General features: G+C 43.6%; 1 protein-coding gene across 1 annotated transcript in view; it reads right to left on the minus strand.

Moving 5' to 3' along the window:
* Positions 1-13,789, minus strand: part of ANXA4 (annexin A4) — a 51,678-nt gene that overhangs the window by 12,057 nt on the left and 25,832 nt on the right. The window contains exons 4-8 of the mRNA XM_023757440.1: positions 11,915-12,009; positions 8,637-8,750; positions 7,470-7,560; positions 5,913-5,992; positions 3,455-3,511 (exon numbers count right to left, since the gene is read on the minus strand). Coding sequence (XP_023613208.1) covers positions 3,455-3,511; positions 5,913-5,992; positions 7,470-7,560; positions 8,637-8,750; positions 11,915-12,009 — 437 coding nt within the window. The remainder of the gene's footprint in view (positions 1-3,454; positions 3,512-5,912; positions 5,993-7,469; positions 7,561-8,636; positions 8,751-11,914; positions 12,010-13,789) is intronic.

The following is a 13,789-nucleotide window of genomic DNA, read 5'->3' on the forward strand; positions in this document are numbered from 1 at the left end:
GAGAGGAAGGGAGAGGGGGAGAGAGATAGAAACATCAATGATGAGAAAGAATTATTGACTGGCTGCCTCCTGCATGCCCCTACTGGGGATCGAGCTTGCAATCCGGGCATGTACCCTTGACCAGAATCAAACCTGGGACCCTTTAGTCCACAGGCCGACGCTCTATCCACTGAGCCAAACCAGCCAGGGCTTTGTTGTTTTTTAATGTAGCCAAACTACCAGCCATTTTCCTTTATGGTTTGTCTTGTGTGTCAGGCATATACAATCCTTTCCCAGCTCTAGATTAAAAAATATTTAACGTTGTGTTATAGTATCTTTCTGATCTCATTTATTTACATTAAAAACTTAATCTATTTGGAATTCATTATGATATGAAAGTTGGGACCTAACTTCTTTCTTTCCCAAATGGTTAGTCAGTTGTCCCAACTCCACTAAGCACTCTGTTTTCCTCACTGATTTATAATGCTGCCTGTCTATTCCCACATGGGCTTGGTTCTGCTCTTACACTTTCTAATCACTCCCTGGGTTCTCACATTCTTACACCAAGACCACATTCCTTAATTTATTTTTTACCTTTATTATACCTTTAAGTATGTATCAGTACAAAGTTTTCCACATCCTTTTTGTCACGATTCTAATCGCCATCATTTTCCCTCTACATTCCTCCTTTTCTCTAATTGCTTCATCCTTTTCCTCTGAATTCTGGAGATATTTTTTCTGTATAGCTTTCCACAACAATAATTCCATTTTCAGAAAAATCATTTTAAATCATTTCTGCTTCTAATGAACTTTAAAATCCTGGTTTTCCCTGTTTTATCTAAGAACATTTATCCTCAACTCATCTAGCTCCCCTTTTCAAAGCAGCTCTGTTTGCCCTTCGCCCAGCTCCTGTTCATCTCTGCTATTTTCTCACTGCATCTTTATTTAAAACTCTCATTTAATTATAACCCATGTTTTCTCTCAATTATTTTAGGGCCCAAAGCAATCTGGCATCTTTCTCTTTCTTCCAGCGCGACCCTATTTGGTTCCCTTCATGCCTCAGTTTGTTTATAGGCCACATGGCGTTTGAGGTGAGAATCTGTTGATTTTCAAGCTCTTTCATCCTTAAATGATGAGCAGTCTATGCAGACCTGATCCCCACCAACCCCCCAAACACACTCTCCTGGAACAAGGTGAGTGGATTCTTCTAGGAGCTCCTCACATTTCATTTGGATGAATTTCAAGCAGGAGCACTTATAGCTAGTCCACTGAGGGCAGACGAAACATAGCGCAAGTCTTCTCTGAGGAGTTTCTTCCTGTTTTCATGAAGCCTGCTCCCAGCTGGAGGGAGCTTAGCCTCCTTTCTGGGACAGGGTGGCCCTCCTGCGTCCTTGGCCCAGGTTTGCTGCCCATCTGGCATTGTAATGGCCCTCCTCCGTAGTTTCCAGTGCTGAAGCAGTTTTCCCTATTTTTATATTTCCTGGTCCGCCCCCCAGAACAAGGGAATCAAATCTGGGCCATCTTCTAGCAAAAGCTTTGAAGGGCATTTTTAACATATCATGAATTTCTTTTTAAAGTAGGAATTCTGAACACTACCTATTATTTCCATTTTGTGCTAGTTTCATCTCAAGAACAGAGAAGATTGAACTGGTTAGATAATAGCCTCTACATTATAAAATTTCTACCTTTTATAAGTAATTACTACCAAATTCCACCTGCCCTGATCATTCTCCTCATCTCAAACTCATTTACTTTCTTACATCAAAATCCAGCTATAATAACCAAAGTCTGCCAATGATACCCTTGCTGCTGAAGCAAATTAAAGGGCAAAGATTGACAAGGTTTTTCTACTGTCTTATCCTGGAAGAGCTGAAGCCTCGACAGGAGTTGTTCTTAAATTCCTTGCCTCTTGTTAAGACACGGAAGATCCAGAAAAACTTTCTTCTAAGTTCTACTCCTCTATCCAACTTCCCCAGCCCAAACCTGTTTCGAAGCACCTTTCCACATGACCACCTCCAAGGAGAACAGTGCTCTCTGAAGAGCCCAAAAATATGTGTTTGTTGAACTGCATGGTTTAAAAAATATCGGACAGACCTGGATTCAAACAGCCTAATTCTACCAACCTTGTGATCTTGGACTAGTTATTGAAATATCTACATCAGTGTCCTAATCTTTAAAACAGATGTCATAATCTCTGCCCAGATTTGCCATAAGGAGAACATGTACAGTAGTTAACACAATGCTTGGCACTTAGCAAACCCACAAAAATTTGATAATGAATATAATGTTTCAGGAATAAATTGCTCACTAAGTCTTCATTTAATTTGGGATTCACCTGGGCTCTGGAGGTTCCTTCCAGCATGCCCCCAAATGCTCTCCTTGAGCTAGCTGACATTCACAAAAGCATTCAAGAGTTCTATGGTTTTCAATACCTTCTCCCTCCTCAAAGCTTCTGGATTGAAGGCAATTTCCTGTGTCTCCTGTGTGGCCTGGGCCTCCCTGAGTCCTCAGAATGCTACCTGTCTATGACACACATACCCCTCTCTCCTCTAGGGACAGCAACAGGTTCTTGCCTGCAGAATCCACAGTGGTTCATACCTCACATACTGAATGGGACTAGTCCTCCTCTATGGTTGTATATCCAAACTGCCTAGGTTCAAGTCCCAGTTCTGCCATTTATTACCTCTATGAACTCGAGCAAGGAACTTGACTTCTCTGAGTCTCCATTTCCACCAAATAGGGGTAACAATACCTACTTCATACGAATACTACAAAGATTCAATGACATATCAAGAGCTAAAATAGCCGTAACCGGTTTGGCTCAGTGGCTAGAGCGTCGGCCTGCGGACTGAAAGGTCCCAGGTTCGATTCTGGTCAAGGGCATGTACCTTGGTTGCGGGCACATCCCCAGTGGGGGGAGGGGGGTGCAGGTCTCTCTCATTGATGTTTCTAACTCTCTATCCCTCTCCTTTCCTCTCTGTAAAAATTCAATGAAATATATATTTTAAAAAATAGACCAAGGGTTGGTGCCAGGGCAGCCACTAGTGGGCTGGGTACCAAAGAAGCAACTGCCTGTTTGGGTTTGATATTGATTTTACCCAACAGGGTACACACTGTGCCAAGCTGTTTCACACAGATCATATCAAAGTTCTCTGTGGGGAAATAAAAATGCAAGGCAGGTCCCTTCACCTCCAAGTGATTCGGAAGACACTCCATGGTTCTCTGGGGTGGCCACACCATGGCCCCAATGTCAAGAAATCTAGAATCCAGGGGTGCTTATATAATGATGCCTCATGCCACCCCCAAGCCCCAGGTTTTTCTGAAAGAAACTTGTGCTCTTATACATTATCAGTGAGGATTATTTTTCTTAACATATCCAGGCCAGACCAATATACACTGAAATACAAGAGGGGGTTCGCCAATTAAGGACTGTCTTACTGGCAGAAGAGAAGAAAGAAGCTGCAGTTCTACTCACCTGGGCATCCTGCCTCATGAGATCATCATCCAGGAAATTGCTTTCATCCCTGCCACCCTGAGGATGAGAAAAACAAACCAAAGAGAACGAGAGGGTAGTCACGAAGATCTGGAGAAGGCAGAATGTCTGGGAACCCAATGACATGATAACAAGGCAGAATGCCACAAGGGGTCACACTTGCAGCCTAGGGAGAAAGGACAGACGTCCTCTGAGGGTGCCTGCGCTTTTCCTATGGCTCTGATCAGAGCCCAGAGAACATTCCCAGAGGGAGAGCCCCTGCTGCACCATCTCTGCAACATTAGAAAGGGAAGGGGACTGAGTGCTGCCTGCTGACTGCTCACTCCACTACTACCTCCCTCCGCCCCCCCACCCCATCCTGCCTCTTTCCAGCGGATTCAAGCCTTTGGAACCGGCAAGTCTACACTGATGAATTCTGTCGAATGGGTTGGAACAGAGGAGAATCAAGAATGTCTGGTACCAGCCAGCAGGGGGGGCTGAAGGAGCACATGAAAACATGCCCCTTTGACATCACCAGGGCACCAGGGCAGGAGGAATGCTAAAGAGTGGCAAAACAGGCTACTTTCCTCTGGTTTCTCAGACTATATTTATTGCTATGCTGTCTCAATATTCTATGGTCTAGGCATGGTGCAGCAGAATCTATATATAAATATAAAAAGCCGGCGACCAGAACGCCATAACGACCTGAACAACTGGTCACTATGGCACCGGCCTACTGCGGCCAGCAAACTGCCCGATCCGGGGTGGGGCCAGCGACCAACCTCCTGCAGCCCCCTCCCCCCGGCTGGCCCCGCCCCTGATCGCCCCTCCTACCCCAACCTCCTGCAGCCCCACTCCCGATTGATCCCCACCACCCTGATTGGCCTGTGGCCCCACCCCCCAGCCAGCTCCACCCCCGATTGTCCCCCCCCCCCCCCACCAATCGGGGATGGGGTTGGCCAGCCAACCTCCCATGGCCCCCTCTCCACAGCTGGGGCTGGCCCCAATTGGCCCCACCCCCACCCCAATCAGGGGCGGGCCAGCCAGCCGGACCCCACCAGTGCACGAATTTGTGCACTGGGCCTCTAGTGGTAAGTAAGGAGGAAAAGGGGGAAAATGGGTAAGAAGTAAGAAATGCCAGCTGCATTACTAAGTAAATATCAGAGGCAGAGCAAGATGGGAGTTGGCAATGATTTCCAGGGTTTTGCTTTGAACAACAACAATATTAACAAAAAAAGACAAGTCAGGAAGAAGAACTAATGTGGAGGCAAAATGAGTTTAGTTTAGGAGGACCAATTTGAGGTGATGGCAGAATATTTAAAAGGAAACCTCTAAGAAGCAGCGAGAAATGAATTTCACACTTAGGAAGGAGGTCAGGGATAAAGATATAATTGGGAAGTCATGTGAAATATCTCGTGTATCATCTCTTTTCTGGCACCCCTGCTCCCACACTAGCCCTGAACTGCTTTATTTCTCATATAGACTATTGATGTGACTTTCTACCTCGTCTTCCAGCCTCCAACTCATTGCCATGACAATTAATCTTACCCACGACTATTACATTACTCTTGTAAAAATGCAGTTCTAACCGCATCATTCTACTGCTCCCAGCCCTTCAGTGGCTCCCTACTGCTCTCCAAAGTGTAACTCTTCCCAACATAGAATCCCAGTTCATCCTTCCATCTTGTTAATAGAATTACCAGCCTGGCTGCTCAGTCTGTTGTTCCCAGATGACACCCCGTGTTTCCTGCCTCCTTGCCTTCTTCTTGCTTTTTTCTTGTCTGGAATGTACCCAACCACACCTCTGCTTCTTGACATCCTAGCAAGACTCCAAGTCCTCTCTGAACCTGCACCTCTGCTGTGAAGCCTTTTGTTTGCTTCTGTAGCCAACATTCTCCTTGAACCTTCCTTTTACTCTGTGTCTCTCCTGAGAAACGTATGCTTCAAGCCTTTATAGTAACCGTGTGCCTGATATATTCCCTATGACAATACTAGAGGCCCAATGCATGAATTGGTGCCCGGGTGGGGTCTGGCCGGCCCGCCGAGATCAGGGCTGATTGGGCCAGGCTGGCCGGGCTGAGGGGCCAACTGCCCCCTGGTTGAACTCCCGGTAGAACTCCTGGTTGAACTCCGGTCGAGGGGACAATTGGATGTTAGCCTTTTATTATATAGGATGCTCCTAAAGCCCAGGAACTGCCTGTTAATCATCCTCATAACTCTCAATGCATTAAGTCATAAGGAGACCAGGCTGATATTAGGTACTTGTACATACGAATTAGAATCAATGGATGTACATGCCTAGTCAGAGTTTCTAAAGGAGAGAAGATAAAACACCACAGAGGCCCAAGAATGTTCACATTTGGGAAGCTGAAAGGATGAGACAGCCTGGAAACGGGAATACAGGGAGCATGCCAATAAGCCCAACCCCTATCAGAAGCAGCCAGCAGAGGGCGCCACTCACAGCGGACAGAGACACCAGGACCCGCTGGAACATGAAGGACGTGTCAGAGCGAATGTCATCTTCAAGGCTCCTCCCGTATTCTAGCAAGAAAGTAAGATTGGCCACATCAGGATGGAGCCCTGTTCGGCGCTGAGCCATACTCCAGAGCCTCCTGTCCCCTCCGGGAACAGCCTGTCTACCCAAGCAGCTCCTCATGAGGTTTTTCACTTTACGCACAGTTTCTCAAAAACAACTCTGGTAAAATGGTCACCATAAGTGCAGCTTGTCATTATAGTGGAAACAAGATGTTCTTGCTCCTTACAATCGGAGGTGGAGAAGGCTGGGCCGTAATCCTCACTGCTCCTACTCTTGAGGGGGCTGTCTAAACAGAGTTTTCAGTGACGGAGAGAACAGTAACCATTGAGCTTCAGAACCACGTTTGGGAACACGCTGGGGGTTGTCAAGCCCCAATTCTAGCACGTGCCCTTTCTGCCATGTCACTCAGTTAAGCTCCAACCCTTACAGCCCTCCAGCCGCCCTTCTCACGGGGGGAAGACCTGCCTTCGGCAGACGTGAGCATCCAGTGTAGAACCAAACTCCCAAGGTTTAGAACAGCCTTCTCTAAATACTTACCAAAAAAACATTATTTTTTTTTGTTTTTTTTCTACCAAACTAGTACATATTTACTACAGAAAACATAGGAAAAAGTAAATAAGTAAAATGCAGGGGTGGGTGGGGGGATTAAAAACAAAAAAAATCCTCACCATAATCTAATCACTCAAAAATAATTATTGATCACATTTTGGTGCATATCTTTCCTTATTTTTACCCCACATACCCATATTATTGATCCTTCTATTAAAACGATGGGATCATGTCATACTATTTTATGATTTGTAGTTTTCACTTATCCATATACCATACTATTTAATGTAACTTAATAATATCCTACAATATACATTCGATGACTACGTAATAGTCTGCTGTGTGGGTGTACCATATTTTATTTAGCTAATCTGCTAAACTGTTGGACATTTTTAGCTAATATAACAAATACCGAATAAACACTATGAGATCTAAACCTTTGTGCATTCTTTATTATATCCTTAGGGCAAAAAGGCAGGCATCTTTTCAGGCTCTTCATATGTACCTGCCTCTGGAGATTTCTAAGAAGGGAATAATGACTATCTTCCTGAGATGGCTGGAGGACATACAGTCCAGTCTGAATGAAGGTAAGGAGTTGGGCGAGAGCACTGGTGTCACCACTTTTGAACAAGCACCTTCGATTCTCTGATAATAAGGAACAGCTTTCCAGCTTTCAGAGTAATGAATGGTAGTAGGTCCCTTAGGCACTGGGTAGCCAACGTAGAGTAACAAATTCCCCTGAGAAGTCATGGGAAGCCAACAGACAATCATTTGTCTGGACAGGGATCTGCCTTGACATGGAGCTTAGAAGTGAGGATCCCTCGTAGTGTTGTTTCTATGGAGAAAGTCTGATCCGTGGGTAACCTGCCATTGCTAGTCTAGTTCTCAGATCACCATGAAACCTCAGCCAGGGCCACAGAGGATGCTACATACGCAGTTGGTAGGTCTCGTTGATGCGCCGGATCTCCTCAGGTGTCCGGGAGGCCAGGATCTCGATCAGGCAGCCCTCATCCGTGCCAGCCCCCTGCACGGGAAACCCAGAGGAGAGGGCTTTGTGAGTCAGTTCACAAAGTCCAGTCCCAGAGAGAGAAGGAATAGAACCAGGAATCTGCAGAGAATAAAGACTACCCCCCGGGTTCTAGCGACAGGATTTTCTCATTTTTAATTGTCCTGCTCAAATTCCAATGCATTTACAGTGATCACTGCTAATAAAACAAACGTATGGGTGTTTCTATGTGTTGGTTACTGTGCCAGGTTAGGCACAGTTTCTGCTCTCCAGGGGCTTACTCTTCCCTAGATCGGGCTGTGCTTTCCCTTGAAAGGCAGCATCTTCAGGCAAAGGCTGTTATGTCCTTGTTTTTCAAGAACCATCCATGAGACTAAATATTTATTGACGCGGTTGAGGAGAGTGCTTGGATTTGAAGGTTAAACTTGGTCATTAAAAATCAGCAGAGCCCTGGGCTGAAGCACAGTGGCTTGGCATCCAGGGAGGCTGAGAACGCTTTTCTGCCAGTTCTGAGCCTGCAGCAGACCCAGAGGCCCCCAAGGTGTCAGTTGCAAAGTCTCATGTCTCAAAGGTAGCTAACACGGCAAGAAAGCTTCTGGAGCGACACCAAAAGCACTGTAACCACTCCCTACGGAGCCACAGGAAAGAGAACAATTCCATACCTTTTGGGAAAACAACTTTTTAAAAAAATATTTTTTTTTATTGATTTCAGAGAGAAAGGGAGGGGGAAAGAGAGATAGAAACATCAATGACAAGAGAGGATCATTGATTGGCTGCCTCCTGCACCCCCCAACTGGGGATCCAGCCCACAACCCGGGGGCATGTGCCCTGACCAGGAATCGAGCCGTGACCTGCTGGTGTATAGGTCCACTCTCAACCATGAAGCCCCATCAGCCGGGCTGGAAAACACCTTTTAAATTACAATCGCTATAGTGTAATGCCATGTTTTCAAGTTGTCATCAAGGAAGGAAAATCTTTCTCCTAGGCCTCAGCCCCACTCCTCCCCTCTCAGAGGGCCTTTGTCAGGGTTTCAGGAGAAAGCTCGCAGATTTGCACCAGCAGCACGGGGAGGGCGAGAGGAGAAAAGCACAGACCTTCATAGCCCTTCGCAGCTCCTCCACATCGTACAGCACGGTGGGCGTCATCATCCCCACGATCACACGCTCAAACTTGCCAGTCAGTTCCGACTTCAAGTCATCTATCAGGTCCTGCAACGCAAGAAAGCAGCTTGCTTAACCGCTACGGGAACTCACACTAGCCGCTCTCCAAGTGTGGTCCCTGGGTCTTTGCAACCCTTTCAGTGGACCTGCAAGGCCAAAGCCATCTTCATAATAACACTAAGACATCATCTGCCTCCTCACTGTCCTTCTCTCACAATTGTAGAGTGGAGTTTTCCAGAGACTATTTGATATATCAACAAACCTACAAGTATGTTAAAAGGCTATTAAGATACTCCTCCCTTTTGCAACTACATATCTGTACAAGACCAGGTTTTCTTCATATACTTCAACCAAAACCACACAATAGCAAACAAACAATGAAGAAGCAGATATGAGAATCTAGCTGTTTTCCAATATAAAACAATGCCAATCTTCTCACTAAAATTCTTTTTTTGGAATATGTAGCCATTTCTCATGAAAATGTTATTTGTAGCCATTTCTCATGAAAATGTTATTTGTATTAACATGTGATGGCTTTATTATTTTCTTAATAAATTAACAACAAATACATAGAGAGAGATAGAGAGTTAGAAACATCGATGAGAGAGAAACATCGATCAGCTGCCTCCTGCACATCTCCCACTGGGGATGTGCCCGCAACCCAGGTACCTGCCCTTGACCGGAATCGAACCTGGGACCCTTCAGTCCAAATGTTATTTGTATTAACATGTGATGGCTTTATTATTTTCTTAATAAATTAACAACAAATACATATTTTTACATGTCTTAAATTTTAATTTCTAATATGGTAAATATCAATAGACATAACCCATAAAAACAAAATGTTCTAAATAATTTAAGAGTATAAAGGTGTCACGAGATCAGAAAGTTTATAGACACTAACGTAAATGTATTTGTACACAAAACAATATATGTATTTCCAGTCAATATTCACTTATGACATTTTTTTCAATTACAGTTTACATTCAATATTATTCTGTATTAGTTTCAGATATAAAGTATAGTGGTTAGAAATCATGTACTTTACAGAGTGGTCCCCCTGATATTTCAAGTACCCACCTTGCCCCATACATAGTTATTACGATATTATTGACTATATTCCCTATGCTGTACTTTATTCATAAATTTTTTTAATCCTCACCCGAGGATATTTTTCCATTGATTTTAGAGAGAGGGAAATACAGAGAGAAATATTGATGTGAGAGAAACACATCGATTGGCTGCCTCCTGCATGATCCCCGACCAGGGCCCAGGCCAGGGAGGAGCCTGCAACTAAGGTACATGCCTCTGACCAGAATTGAACCCGGGACCCTTCAGCCCAAAGGCTGACTCTCTATCCACTGAGCCAAACTGGCTAGGGCCCTATGCTGTACTTTACATCCTCATGACTATTTTGTGACTACCAATGTGTACTTCTTAACCCCTTCTCCTTTTTCACCCAGTCCCTCAATCACCCTCCCCTCATTTTGTTCTCTCTATCTGAGTCTTACCCTATGACATTTTTAATAGCTGCAGAAATTTCTATATATAAATGCAATATAATTTCTTTAACCAGTCCCCTGTTTCTGTCTTTCTAATGTATATACAGGCATTTAGTTGTATCTTTTGGGTCATTCATAATTATTTCTTACAGCTCAATTCCTAAAAAGAACTGTAATTATTTGGACAAAGTACCAAATTCTAAAAACATTTATTCGCATTTCCAGGTTGGGAGAGTTTAAGAACCACCAACCAACCAATAAGGAGCCAAGCTGCTATTCAAGTCCAGATCTCTGATCCCATAGCACAGTGTTTCAATCTATTGTGAATATTTTTATATTACATCCACATATCAAATGAATGAGTGAACAAATACATTAGTGCTTAATCCATTAAGGTTGGTCATCTTAAGAAACTGCCATTAGATTAGCTTAGTTCTGAAGTTTGGAATAATTAACCCCAAATGTGTGGGGCAACATGCTTTAGTTCCCACATCACATGCACACCCATGCCTATTTGTGGTCATTAAATTTCATTGGGAATGGAGATAGTCTGAGCTATGGATAATCACATTCCCTACTGGGGTGCCCAGCAAGGTTTGTATGCAGATGCCCTGGGGAGCGGCTGAGCCAGGCCTGTCCCTCTCCCACCCAGCAGTTTAATGCCTATCTTTGAGTAGTAGCCACAGTCTGACTGGTTGTAAAGTATCTCAAGAATAGAAACACTTGCCCTGACCGGTTTGTCTCAGTGGATAGAGCCTCGGGCCGTGGACTGAAAGGTCCCGGGTTCGTTACCGGTCAAGGGCAAATGTCCACATTGCGTGCTCGATCCCCAGTAGGGGGTGTGCAGGAGGCAGCCAATCAATGATTCTCTCTCATAATTGATGTTTCTATCGCTCCCTCTCCCTTCCTCTCTGAAATCAATAAATATATATATATATATATATATATATATTTTTTTTTTTAAAAAAAGAATAGGAACACTTATCAGAGTTTCTGGACTCTGAGACCTGTTAAACTCATTGATGTTTCCTCAATAAAAAGATTCTCACTCATCACACAGGTAGGTTTTCAGTGATGTGGAAAAACGGGATGTGATGACTCTGGTAAGTGAGTCGTTGAAAATGACTGAGAGAGGGTTCCTGAGGGGTGTGGGATTCAAACCAGAAGGGGAAAACATGGTGAATAAACAACCTCTGAATGCATACATTAATGAATTGCACAATATACACAAACACATAAGCCCCATTCTAGAATCTGAGGGGTTCCTCAATTGAGGATCATCAAAGGAATGCACATATGCTACAGACGGGTTTATGTGGGAGCGTTGGAATAGACCCTAAACCCTAGGAGAGCCTGTTTAAAACAAACTGGATTTAAATATTTTAGTCAGTGTGGAGGGTCTTCATCCACAGTGGCCTAAAAGAAGCCTAGTCAGGGTCAGGGAGCAATGCTGCAAGTTCAGCTCTGCCTGGTGCTCAATGGTTGAGTCCATTCAACAACCAGGTCCCTGCAAGGATTTGGGTGGGAAGAGACCAAGCTTGGCCCTGAGCTCTGTGAATCAAGAGCTCCCTGAAATCTCTTCTTGCCAAGGAGAGGTGAGGAAGTATGTTGAAACCGCTTTGTGTGTTTTTTTCAAGAACAACTTTAAACAAGGCAAAGCATCCACCTTTCAAAAACATGGGCATCTAGATCCGAGCGACTGTGACCTACCCTGCCGATGGTGGTTTTGTAGGCCGTCCTGATTTCCTGGCGCTGGGCCGTGTTGCGGTAGGCGAGCACATTGATGATGGCATCCTCGTCGGTGCCTGGCGGTGTAGCGAAGATAGTGAGTGTGATGTGAGAGAGGAATGAGAAAATGAGCTCCTCTGTGGAAACTGAAGTCACCCAAACTCATGCAGAGAGCTTTCTAAGAAAAGAGGTTTGTTTGTTTGGGGGGAACACAGACACTACTCTTAGTCTCTCTAACAATATACCACCCAACAAAATAGTTAACTTCTTTGAGCATTAGTTTCCTTATCTATAAATGTGAGTGATCTCAAGGTCACTACAAGTGTTACCTACAGCAATTAACAGCGATTTACCGGTGTGATGCAAGAATTTTTAAAACATGCAATACTTGACAATTTAAAAGGCACTGACCTCTTTTCCCTTAGATTGCCAAATAAGAAAATGACAACAGCCAACACAACAATGTTTGCTGGGTGTGAATGCCCCATTTGAACCATAAATATATACGTCATATAACATAATTGCATCTTATTGGCCATGTCACATATTAAGGTTGCATCTGATTGGTTAATTCTTGGTAACAGAAATCCTTATATACAAGTATAGGCACCTGATTTTTTAAAAAGTCACTTTGGAGCAAAAGGGTACGTAATTACTATTATTTTTTTGCAAGTCAATCAAAATTATACCTAAATTTTTGTCAGAATTTTAGCAATTAGTTTATGTGTGCAATGAGATGAAAAAGGTTGAAAATCGCTGACTTAGCACTTAGTCAATAAATGTTGACTGGGAGCATGCTTTTTCCCTTCCTCTGGAATTGTTATACTGCCTTTTGGGTCTCCTGTATCTATTTCCATGTTCTTACCTTTTCTCTCCTCATTTTTAATCTCTTTATAATTTTCTCTGAGTTTTGAAACAATTCAAATTTGTCTTTTAATTCACTGATTTGGCACTTTGGCTGCTCACTGCATCTACTGCATCTACTGCATTTTAATATAAGTAATTGTGTTTTTCATTTCCAAGCTGTCTTTCCTGATCTCAGATGGTTCCTTTTTTATAATTGCCCATAAATTTCCATGATGCACTACACTACCAGAACTTCCCAATATGAATTACAAATTAGAAATGCCCTAAGTTGTGTTTGCCTGTTTTTTTGCAGCCGCTTTTTGACAGGGTCATTTATTCTGATTTTTCAAATTGGTCCCTCGTCTTAGCAATAGCTGCATGTTCACATATGTTTCGTGAGTTTTCTGTTTCCTCATTGTTTGCACTGTGTGGGAGTTGTTACGGGTTACAGAAGATTCTATTAAAAAATTTCAGAGAGAAATGAAAAACTATAAATTCACCAGGGTCATTCTTTGCAAGATCAGAGATCCAGAAAAATGTGAGGTGTAGGGAAGAAACTACAAGACTTTAAACTTACATGCCTTAGGCATCCACCTCTTTTCTCTCTCTCTCTCTCTCTCTCTCTCTCTCTCTCTCTCTCTCTCTCTCTCTCTCAAAGAGGGTAATAGATACAACCATTATTTACTCTTTTAGAAATCTCAGGTAGGGAGAAAAGGCTCATCACCTTTTGTTTACCCCACATTTTCTGTGAAAGGCACCATCCTTCTTCCAGTCAAGTCTGAACCCTCAAAATAGCTTTGACTTTTTTTTTTTTTACCCTCGTTCTTCCTCCACATTCAAATTTCCTGTCAAGTCATGCAAAATCTAGCTCTGGGATCTTTTTTGCATCTGGTCCCTCTTTTGAATTCCTACCACTACCACTCCCATTCAGGATTTTAGGGTTTTTTTTCTTAAACGACTGCAAAATTCTGCTAACCCGTATGCTTACCTACCAATCGGTCTTTCTAAAGT

Source organism: Myotis lucifugus, unplaced genomic scaffold, assembly GCF_000147115.1.
Source record: "Myotis lucifugus unplaced genomic scaffold, Myoluc2.0 scaffold_108, whole genome shotgun sequence".
Lineage (NCBI taxonomy): Eukaryota > Metazoa > Chordata > Mammalia > Chiroptera > Vespertilionidae > Myotis > Myotis lucifugus.